Below are 11,804 nucleotides of genomic sequence, written 5' to 3' on the forward strand. Positions count from 1 at the left end.
ACCAGCTCGTCCTGAAAACTTGAGAGGGATCAGCCTTGCTGCTTTAGTTTTTGCCTCGCTCCCTCAAGAGGCAGCGGGGATGTTGCCCTGTCCTTCGGGGCGGTTGCAAGTGAAGGTGTAGAGCTGTATGAAGCCCTGCTTTAAAGCGTGGGGGAAGGTGGTTAATTAACCATAATGTTAATTAAACTCAGAAGTGGCCTTGAACCTCGTGGTGCCGGCTGGGAACGGGGAGGGGTTGGAAGGACGCTGGGCCTGGGTTCTTTTGCCCCAGTCGTAGGGAAGCAGAGGGCGAGTTGTTCGTAGTGCTCTTGTGAAACAGCTTAGCTAGGATAACTGGAGCTTGCAGCCCGCCCTTAGCATCTCGTAACTTTACTGTTAAACTTACTTAGGTTGACCAAACATGACTAGCAGTGACGGCTGGCTGCAGAGTGCTGGCATACCCACCTTTGACCCCATACCAAAGAAGACTTTGCCAGTTTGGGCTCCTAGGCAGCCATGTTTGAAGAAGCAGCCTCAGTCTGTAAGGCCAAAGCTTCCACCTTCTGAGAGGTGCAGTGTACCAAAGGTGATGCAAAATCCAGGTATAGTTTTCAGTTTATATACTAGGATTAGCTTTTGAAATACACCGTTAATGCTAGTGAAAGTAATTGGATGATTTTCTCTTTTTTGAAAGGTTGCAACCCTCTGCAGCTTTTTCTTGTTTTCTTAAATGACATCTTTAGCATCTGCCTGAACTTGTTCCTCTTCTTCCAATGTCCTTTTGTACTGGAAGTTTGTTAGAGATTTGTTACAGGGTGGGCTGTATAATCTGCAGCATTGCATAATTACAAATTCCAAGTTATATATTAGAAGTGCTGTAGAGGTTGCCAGAATACAGGATATGTACTGCTGCATGAATTTTTGTAGAGATTGTTGAGAAAAGTTTTAACTGCAGTTCCAGATGTCCCAGGATGTATTTTGAATTCTGTCTCTTCGAATAGTTGTATTGAGGTAAAGGCACCTATTTATGAGACTTGGAGATAACAGTTTATTTTAGTTGTTCTTGGCAGGGAGGTGCTTGTGCCTGAGTATATGGCAACCCTGAAGCTGAAGGTTACATCCGTCGTAGAGGTGATACAGGGGAAAAGATTTCATTTTTTCTCTTAAATCTGAAAGAACACACCAATACTTCACAGAAGTAGATGCTGCAGGAAATGTTAATTGGTTATTCTATAGGAGCCCATCAAGTCAAAGACAATTGTCCAGATACAGCGTGCTCCTTGGAAGAGTTTGTCTTTCGAATGAAACTCAGAAGTGTGGGTTTGCCTCGGGACTACTTTTCAGCATTCATAGAAGTCTCTTACGATTTGACTAATTTGCTTCAGATTGCCCTCTGAAGGGCGTAAGGGCTCTGTGCTAGGACAGGTGAAATATCCACCCACGCGCTGTCCGGGTTGCAAGTGTGGTTAATCGCGGGGGGGACCTGCAGGGTTAGGGCGTGCAGTGCAGCTTTCCCCTTGTTCTGTCCTGGCCACCTCAGCCAGGGGTGCTGTCTCTGTAGTCAGCAGCTCTTTTTCTTTGAATGACTTACCTGCTTTTTGAATAATGTGTGTGGTTGATAAAACTTTTATAGTGTCTTATGACAAGGAGTCCCACTGCTTCATAGTTCTGTGTGAAAAACCACCACGTGCTCTGTGGTTTTGAATCTGCCGTCAGCAACTTTCATTTGATCACTGTTTGTAAGGGAGGGGAGGGGGAATATATATTGTATTTATATGCAGTATCTGTCTATATTCAGAAGTTAATGGATTTAGTACTCAAAGTAAAAGCTTTGATGCTTTTAAAGGAGGAGGTACACACCGTTTCAGAATTGCTGGTATTCTGTAGGATGTAGGATTCAGTACAAAGCGATAACTGCTCTAGAGTAAATGTTTTTTGTTCTTCTAAGAAGCATCTAAAAAGCATTTATTGGAAACAGATTTAAACCATCGGAGAGCGTGTTCAGTTCTTTTCTTAATTTCATTTCAGAACCTTTCCTTCTGAGAGCAGCCCATGCACCCCCATTATCATCACTTCCTCCAGAGAAAGACCTAGAGGAGTTTATTGCAAGATATGAACAGGGAGCAATAAACCCAGTATCTGCCTTGCATCAGTTTGCGCAAATGCACCATGTACAACTTGAACTGAAAGAAACTAGTGTGGCAGGTAAGTACTTCTTTTCTTAAATAAAACAATATTTGCTTATCCTTGAGATGATCTGAATTTCTGCCATTAGTATTGATGGTGCCAACACAGATCAATTTTTTTACTGTTGATTGCACTCCACTCCACATATGTTGCTTTTTGGCTGCCCTTTTACTGTCTACACAGCTGTGTCTCATAATTAATTACTACTGAATTTGATCAGATGAATTGTATAAAATTCTGGCTGCTACCAGAACTTTGTGAAAAGTGCATAAAGTGAAAGCTGCCAAAATTCTTGTAGAGGTGAAAGGTTTGAGTTGTATTTTGCTGAAATTGTCTTTTTGTCTTGTACTTGTCCTTGGAATGAATATAAGCACATAAAGCTAGGGATAAAAGTACCTTAAAATTATTTCGCTAATTGTGTCTGGTTTTTTTCTCCTTTAAAGGCAATATCATAAGGCCTTATTTTGCCTTTTGTGCTGTGGTAGATGGTGTTTACTACAAGACTGGACTGGGAAAAAACAAGAAGGAATCTAAGTCAAATGCAGCTAAACTGGCTCTTGATGAGCTACTTAAATTGGAGTATAAAGGGGCACAGGCTTCTGAAAAGTCAGGTAAATATTCTAGCAACACCCAATTAGAACTTGAATCTTAAAGGTTTCCTATGCAAAATCTCTGTGTAGTTTTATTAAATGATTCTGTATCAGGGCCTCTGTCAGTTTTCTTGAATCCTTTGGGCAGAGCTATTTGTTGTACGGTTCTGAAACTTTTTTTCCTTTGTCTTGTGTATTAGGATTTGCATCAGTTTGTAGCACAGAGCAGAGGATACTGAAGCAGTTAATGTATTTGTTGCTTTTGCACTTGATTTGCTACTCACTAGGTAACAGCAATATGAAGTTGATCCTAAGTGGGTTTGAATTTTTATGATTAAAAGGTTTGAACACTGAGTTACTACTTTCAAAAGAATTCAGTTACCATAACATTTACCTCTTAAGGGTTGCTGCCTAAATAGTTCTATGCTTACAAGGACTTCAAAATCAGAAAAGAAAATTCTTAGAGAATCAGAAGCTTTAACTTGACGGAAATAGTGTGAGATCCATGTTTTGAAATTTGGAATGTCCATCCCAGTTTGAAATGTTGTTAAATTCTTAGATCCTCCCTGTATTCCTGCTGAGCCCCAAACTCCAGCCAACTCTGTTTGTGTTTCAAGGATCTGTTTTGGTAAGGAATAGTCTTGTTTTCTCTATTGATTCAAATTACCCAGCAACTGCTTGCTTTTTTTGCTTTTTTTTTTTTTTTTAAATTCTTCTCATAATACGTTTAGTGATCTCTATGAAGTTACTGTTATTTTAAACATCTTGTTTTTGAAGAACACTGTAAGAATTAGTGTCGCTAAAGTAGGAGATTGACCATCAGGTCAACAAATGGACACAACTTCAGTAAATTGCTTAAATTCAAGTGGTGAATTGGTGACAGAAATAGAAATGGTATTTCTGTCCTTACTTGAAATACTGTGTGCAGTAGGTGATCAAACTTGATCCATATTCCTGACTTATTATCATGAATAACAAAAGCATAAAGTGTTTAAGTGTTCTCATCCTTTATTTATTCATGTCGATCCTGATGATCTTCAGAATCCCAAAAGTGTGTGTTGATAGTAGTGATTTTACACGTGTTTAAATTTATAATTTGGGAAGTGGTTGGTCATGGCTGGTTTCTTTTCTGCCCTGCAAATTTGTGTCTTGCTGGCTTTTATTGTTTTATTTAGAAGGAAGACAGCTTATGTATCCAAAACTTTCACAAGCACTTGAAGAAGTATTTAATAGCCTGACTACCAAATATCCTGAGTACCAAAGTTGTGGCAGTTCACTGGCTGCCTTCATCATTGAAAAAGGCAAGTCTGTTTTGATTTTGAGTGTTGGGGAGTGGAAAACCTGGGCTGTTTGTATTCCCAATGAGCCTTGATTAACGCGTTTCTGATCTGGTGAATAAATGCAAAGGGTAGCTCTCCTTCTTTGACATGCTCTGTTCCGATGGCTCTGTCACATGCATAGTTGTGCTACAGTCATGCAAATGCTCAAGACCTGCATAAGCATTTCCTTGTGCTGTCTCAAAGAGGAGTAAGGCTGTGTAGGCCAGAGCAGGTAGATATGCTCTCTGCTCCTGGAGGACTGCGCTCTGTGGAAAGGACCCACGCTGGAGCAGTTGTTGAAGAACTGCAGCCAGTGGGAGGATCCAGGCTGGAGTGATTTGTGAAGGACTGTATCCTGTGGGAGGGACTCCATGTTGGAGCAGGAAGGAGCGGCAGAGAGAAAGTGTTAGGAACGGTTGCTTCCCCATACCCCTGTGCCACTCAGGCAGGGAGGAGAGGAGGTAGAAGAGTCAGGAGTGAAGTTGAGCCTGGGAGGAAGGGGGGCTAGAGGGAAAGTCGTTTTAGTTTTGGTTCTGTTTCTCACTACCCTACACTCATTGGCAATAAATTAAATTAATCTTCCCCAAGTCAAGTCTGTTTTGCACATGGTGGTAAATGGCAAGCAATCTCCCTGTCCTTATCTTGACCTACAAGCTTTTTAATTTTACTTTTTCATAGAATCATAGAATAATTTGTGTTGGAAAAGACCTTTCAGATCATCGAGTCCAACCTGCTGGGGACCAGGGGGTGTGAGAGAGCAGCTTGGTGGGCACCTGGCAGCCAGACAAGGTTAACCCACCACAATCATGTAAAAAGAAATGTTTTCTTTTCAGGTGGACAGCATGAAGTTGTAGCTCTAGGAACAGGAGAATGTAATTACAGTCAGTGCTTTGAACTTAGTGGAAGAGTGTTGCATGACTGCCATGCCATTGTTATTGCAAGACGTTCTCTACTTAGGTGAGAATCTCTGTACAAATAGTTACCAGTTCTCTTGCAGCCAGTTCTTCTCAGTTTTACTTTTGCAAAAATATAAGTGCACCTGCATTTTGTAGTTAGCACCTTCTGGATTATTCTCAAATCATGTGAATTAAATATGAATGTCCATGTATTTGTAAAGAAAGTAGTGTTTCTCACATTACTGTTACTTAATGCTTTCTTTTAGATATTTTTATAGACATCTTTTGTTGTTCTATAATGAAAATCCAGCGAGGACAGAGAAATCCATATTTTGCACAGCGCCAGGCTCAAAGCTGCTTACCCTAAAGCAAAATACAACTATCTTTCTCTACATGAATCAGCTTCCAAAAGGAACTGCTCAGTTAAAATCGCAGGTGTAAGTACCTTGGTATTTTCAGAGATGTTGTAGTGGAAGATTAATTTGTTTGCAGTGACAAACACATTGTGAGTGTGGAAAATACGCATTGTTACACGTTTCTAAGTTGGGGGGGCTATTCTGAATGTTTTTTGTGTTTTGGAAGCATTAATGTACAGGGTGGTAGTGGTAAGTGTATGAGATACAGCTCAACATGGCGATACAAAAACCTTTTACACGGGTTACAGCTTCAGGACAATGCTTTGTTTATTACAGATATCCACTTACCTGTTAACCCCCCTCCCAAGATACTATTAAAATACTAATAAATCATTAATTTAACCACTGAGCAAGTAGATGACTTAATGTCATCCTTTGTACCACAGGACTAGACTATAAAAAGCTTTGAATTGAAACAATAGGCTCCTGCTCTGCTTTGAGGAAAAAGGTAATGAGAGAAACTTGATGGGACAAATACACTCCTATGCTTATCTTTACACTTCTTTTGTTAAATTTCTGAAAGTGTTTTTTTAATAGTTTTGACACTTAACAGCAGCAGTCACTGGTTTACCAAGTTATTATGAACAACTTTATTTTGTGTCCTTTTTAGTGGTGCAGTGGAATAATGTCCCTGAAAGTTGTACAGTTGTTAACTTTTTCGTATATACAAGACAGCTGCTCTCATACTGTATTTGGGGTGTTCGGAAGGCAGATTTGTGTACTGAAAGTCACAGCCAGTTCGATGCAAGTTGTGCTGGCTGGGGAGCCCCTCCTGTTAGAATTGCAGAAGGTTTTAGATTACTTTCAGCGTTGTAGCCTGCTCTTAACAAGGAAATGGTTGATGAGACTAGATGCAGTTTGTAAGCCACTTTATAGTAGTTGATGGATCACAGATTCAGCGCTTTTTGTCCATTCTGGTGTGTGTTCTCTTGAGACAAAATCTGGGAAGTGTTTTCTTCTAATACAGCAGATTTGCTTACATATAGAGTTACTTAAAGGTAGTTTTTAGAAGGGAGCTACTTGCAAGTAATCCATGGAGTAGCAAAATGTGGCCACTTATTAACAGGCAGTAGTATGTTACTTAAGCCAAAGTTAAATGGCTGCTTTACAATTAGTAAAGCAAAAGCACCTTTGATCATAACATTGTAAGTTATGATAAAACTGGGGAGATTTAGCTCAAAACTTCAGGCTTTGACTTCTTATCCCCCTTTAGTTAAGGGGGAAAACTATGTTTTGCGTAAGAACAATCACTGTTTTGTCTCCCTAATGTGTTGCATCTGCTTGTTTTAAATATTTTGAAGCAGCGCAGCGTAAGTTACGTTTTAAAGGAGATTAACAACCTTACAGCTGCTTTTTCACAAGATGAACAGCCTGTAACTTCTGTCATAGTGTAAGTAGACACAAAGTGATAGCTTGTTTGCAGCATATGCTGATCTTTTTTTAATGTTTGCACACCTGATTGCTAAGATTAGGTTGAATTACTATTTCTTATTTAAATACTGATTTCAGTATTCCAGTCACTTGAGCAGCTGAATGTGGTGTTTCTAAAATTTACAAATACTGAACATAATGTAAGGCCCAGATCTACTGATAATTGTTTTCTGAGGAAAAACAGTATTAGATACCACTTTATAATAACCTCTGATTAGAGTACTTTCTCACTGAAATGAATTTTCTTGTCTTACTTTAGACATCTCAATCCACAATCTATATCTGCTTACGAAACTAATGAAGAACTGAGTCTCCATGTTGCTATAGAAGGCAAGATTTACCTAACTGTTTGTTGTCCGCATAAAACTGTTAGAGCAAGCAGTATGTCGGCTAGTGACAAACTGACAAAATGGGAAGTGGTTGGTATTCAGGGAGCGTTGCTGAGTCACTTCATTGAACCGGTGTACATCAACAGTATTCTTGTAGGTAAGCTTAATGTAAATTTCAGCGGTTTTTTGGTATGTTTTCATGCTCTAGTTTGATTACATTTTATAAAACATGAACTAAACCAAAGTGGTTCTTGAAAGAATTACAGCTTTTTTCTGAAAAGGTACTAAGTGTGTATATTTTTTTTCACTCATCTTTGAAATGCCCTAATGTAGAACTCAGGCTCACTCTTTTGTCGTTGTGGGTTTGTTTTAGCTTGCCAGATTGGCCTTCCTTTAATATGTATTAGAGCAACAGAAGAAATTCAGCATTGCTTTATAACAAATTAAATTTTAGCTATTGAGAAAATATCAAGCGTGACAAATGCTGTGTTGACTGTTCAGTCAAATATGGTGACTTGAAGGTGACAATGGTAGTCACTTAACTGTAGAGTTGGGCAGTGGTGGAAAAACTGACAGTCCTTAACCGAAATGCATGGTTTCACCCTGGGGTATCTTACAAGCTCTGTTGGAAGGTCTTTGTTCGGTTTTGTGTGGTGCCCTTGATCTGTGCCCCCCCTGCCCCTTTGCTCTTGTATTGGGTAATGCAAACAGATGTTTTGTTGAGGAACAGGGATTGCCAAGGTAATAGTGAATTCTCAGGATTTTGTGGCAGTCGGGAAGACCATACTATTATCTGAACTCATTTCAGTAGCTTTTATTTATGTGGTAGAATTAAGTTAATGGGTATTATCCTGAAGGTTTTCAGGTGTTTCTTCCTCTCAGTATTTGTATTATGAGACTTAGTACACAGATGTCCAAGTTGCCCAGACATTGAAGATGTAGCAGCTTTTCCTTCTCTAACACAGAACAAGGTTTCTGAAGTGCTCCAAAAGATCTTGCAAGAATTGGTGAATGCCTGCCTGTTCCTTCTGAGGAAGTTTGGGCACCTTTAAGTGAAAGTGATAGAAAAGCTTCTAGTATGCTCACTTAAGTGGAATTCAAAGTAAACATCATAATCTATAATGTATTGCCCTTCTATTTAATAGAAATTCTGTGACCGTTCCTGGAGATGCTATGGGCCAAAGTATGTTTATTTAGTAGGCAGTCAGAAATACTGTTGGTTATCGAGTAATGTGGGCAAACTCCCTAGTGTATTTTCTAATCTAGAACATCAATGTTTGTGTTGCGGCTTCTATTTTAATGGTGTCTTATGCAAGGAATGTAAAGAGCTGATGAAGAATAATTGTTCAAAAAAGGAGGCATTTGGTGAAAATAATGATGCCTCTGGAGAAGAAACTGTGAAATAATTTTTGTTCTGCAAACCAAATACTGGAACTGATTTTTCCAAACTAATTTTGTGTAGAAAAATGAATATAGTGTAGACCAATGGAAACATCTGCATTCTTAGCGCTGCTTTTTTTTTTTTTAATTTGATGTACTTCCATGTGACTGATCTTGTTTTGTTTAATAGGAAATGGAAATTGCAAGGATACAAGAGGGCTAGAAATAGCTATAAAACAGCGTGTTGATGATGCACTTACAGCAAAACTTCCCATGCCTTATCTGGTCAACAGATCTCATACTTACTTGGTGAACGCTGCACACCCAGTTCAAACAGACTTTAAACAGAGGTGTCTCAGTCTGAATTGGTCATCGTCAGATGCATCACTGGAGGTTGTGGATGGGTTAAATGGAAAAGCCACTGAAAGGTTAGAATTTTTCTTCATTATGTTGGAAATAATGGTCAGCCTTATTGTTTTGTGCCAGTTCATTGGAGTATTCATTTTTTAAGCTCTGCATGGAGGCCCCAGTATTACCCAAACGAGAGAGGTTCTCTCCTGTATTAGGTGAACACATCCTATGATTAGATGTGGTTTTAGAGATCTTGTAGGTTCACTGTGAGATACCAAGATACGAAATTAAGTAGCTCTTTGAATTGACATATCTTTACTCCATTATCTGTTGTAGTGAATGTTTTAGTTTTCACAATACATAAAACCAGTTAGCATCCTAGTTCAGATGAATTTGAGTTTGAAAACCATTTTTGATTGGCTTGTTCAGGTTCTCACAGCTGCTGATTTGCATTAGCTTTGCTCATTGAAAGTGGAAGTAGAATCATATGATCATATTCACAAAGCATTAGAGGGGAAAAAAAATCCTGTAATGATCAAAGCAGTATACCTGTAATGTATTTGTTACTGAGTTTTATTATTCTTTTTTCATTTTGACTATAGTTCACCATTCAAAAGTGGCACTTACATGGCAAGTCGCCTTTGCAAGGCGGCAATGTTTAGTCGTTTCAGATTACTTGCTAAGGAAGCAGGACGGAACGATTTGCTTCAAGTTGCAACATACCACGAAGCCAAGGTAAGCTGGTATGGCAGGGCCAGGGCGGAGGGGACATTTTAGTAAGCAGTGTCTTAAAAAAAATCTGGTTCGATAGCCAGGGGTGACTTTCTGTTTTGCTGAAGACTTCACCTGAACAGCTGTATCTCCTTTATTGCCTATAATCTTTGCCTGAGAATGTCTGAAATTGCTGTTTTCAAGTAAAATTAATTTACTGAATTAATCTTGAAATATTCTCTATGAAAATCTGCCATGTTTTGTCTCAGCATATAGAGGTTGCTGGCCATTTTCCTCACATAAGATAGTTTCGTATTAAAAGGGTTGGGGGCTTTTTGTTCATTAGTTTGTTTTCAGTCTTACTTTTTATATTTGTTTCATACATATGTAGATATTTTTCTACCACAGTGTAGTCTTGTGGGAGGATTCTTATGTCATAGAGGAGTAGGAAAGTAGGAATCGTTCACTGGAAGACAGCATTAGGTCCCAGGCTTTCCTTTGTGGTATAAAAATACAGAGAAATTATTTAAAGGAGCTACTATGATTCTTGATTGCTGTAAACAGTTCACTCACTTCTGTCAACACTTGGAAATATGTAGGCTCATATTACTTCTCTGTACTCTTCCAGGTTTTCCTCTCCTTGGTTCAAGAAATACATTTTATTTCCAAAATTGTTATGTGAAGCTTAAGCTTTTATGAAATACAAATCTTTTTTTTTTTTTCCTTCTTTCAGAACATGCAAGAGATTATTTTTTTAAATGATTCAAAATAGAATGGCTTGCTAAGTGACTGTTCATGTGTTTAGATTTGCACTGAATGATAGTGAATGTTTATTTTCTGTGTAAAGATATTACTGGAACTGAGAAGGTGCTGAAAAAAATAATGTTTAATAGAACAATTCTCTCATCCCAATAAATGCCCAAACATATAGAAAGAGTATGTTTTTAGAGTCTGTAACACTTTCTCTCACTGTCAGCAACTGAGGGAACTGTAAGATTTGTAGATACTGTTTTCTGCAAGGCTTGTGCTTGTGCATGTTATATGCTGGTGGTAAAGAACACAGATCTCTGTAACCATCGTTCTTGAGAGCTTTCAAGATCTTTCTTTTCTCTTTTTTTTAGATTCAATCTGAATTGTACCAAGAAGCTAAAAACTTGTTGCAAAGCTACTTAGAGCAACATAGTTATGGATCCTGGATTGTGAAGACTCCACATATTGAACAGTTCAGTGCCTGACTGTGAGGCGGGTTGTATGTGAATTGTTTTGATGATTTCTTTCAGTAAAATGTAATACTCATTAGTAAAATGCTTAACTGTAGGGTTCATATTTGCATCAAGAAAACCATTCCAGAGGTGCTACTTGTGAATTTAAATGCAGTTATTAAACCATCTGTAACAGTTCAGTCTTTTCCAAGAGTTGATATTTTCTCATAGGTAGGAGTGTCTAACAGCTTTGCAAGTCTGTTTTGTTTTACCCCCAATGCCACCTTGTTTCTGCTCCCTCACCCCCCGCCCCCGTGGAGTTATTGACATGTTTTTTTCCTGTTAGTTTCAGGATTGCTGTGTATTGATTTGTTCTTTTACCCTGCCTTTTTCACAACTGTCTTTAAGAAAGAAAAAAACAATCTGTAAAAGTTGGATTTTTTTTTTTCTAAAAAAAAAAAAGTGTACCAATGTGAGAATCACTTTCAGAAACAAAAATTGGGAGCCTATGCTTTATCTGTAGGCATACTTTCCTAGTCATTTTAAGACTTTTGTTTAGCATGGATTTGCCAAGTGGCTTGTAGTTTACTGGATATTGTTTGTGGTAGAAGGGTTAAAAAATAATCTGTGTACTTCCAAACGGGAAACTTTGAATTACCAAGCTGTTACTCAACTGCTTGGTGACAATCACTATTTTTGGTGGTGGGTTTAAAGCATTTTCAAGGTGTCAAAGCTGTAAATAACAAAATATTGTGATGTAGTACAGAAGTCAGCAGAAACGAGGTTCCTTCAACTTTTGAGGGCTGCCCCAAAAGCCATCAGAAGTTAGTGCTTGTTGATTAGTTGGACTCCTCCACCCATGGAATGCTTTATCGCTGCACTGATGAGTCCTTGCAAAATTGTCTGCATACATAATAATCTGAATAACGTGGCCTACCGAGAGGGAAGTTGCTTCCTTGAAAGTTATGGTAAGAATATGTTACCATTATGATAATGTTTAAAAGGATGTTGTT

General features: G+C 38.5%; 1 protein-coding gene across 1 annotated transcript; it reads left to right on the forward strand.

Moving 5' to 3' along the window:
* The first annotated feature begins 400 nt into the window (after positions 1-400).
* ADAD1 (adenosine deaminase domain containing 1) lies at positions 401-10,824 on the forward strand. The gene is made up of 11 exons (XM_009484430.2): positions 401-581; positions 2,008-2,184; positions 2,610-2,777; positions 3,316-3,384; positions 3,932-4,057; positions 4,909-5,032; positions 5,238-5,408; positions 7,078-7,304; positions 8,718-8,955; positions 9,481-9,613; positions 10,711-10,824. The coding sequence occupies exons 1-11, from the start codon at positions 401-403 to the stop codon at positions 10,822-10,824; spliced, it is 1,728 nt and encodes a 575-aa protein (XP_009482705.2).
* Positions 10,825-11,804: the final 980 nt, after the last annotated feature.

The sequence above is a fragment of the Pelecanus crispus genome, chromosome 4 (assembly GCF_030463565.1).
Source record: "Pelecanus crispus isolate bPelCri1 chromosome 4, bPelCri1.pri, whole genome shotgun sequence".
Lineage (NCBI taxonomy): Eukaryota > Metazoa > Chordata > Aves > Pelecaniformes > Pelecanidae > Pelecanus > Pelecanus crispus.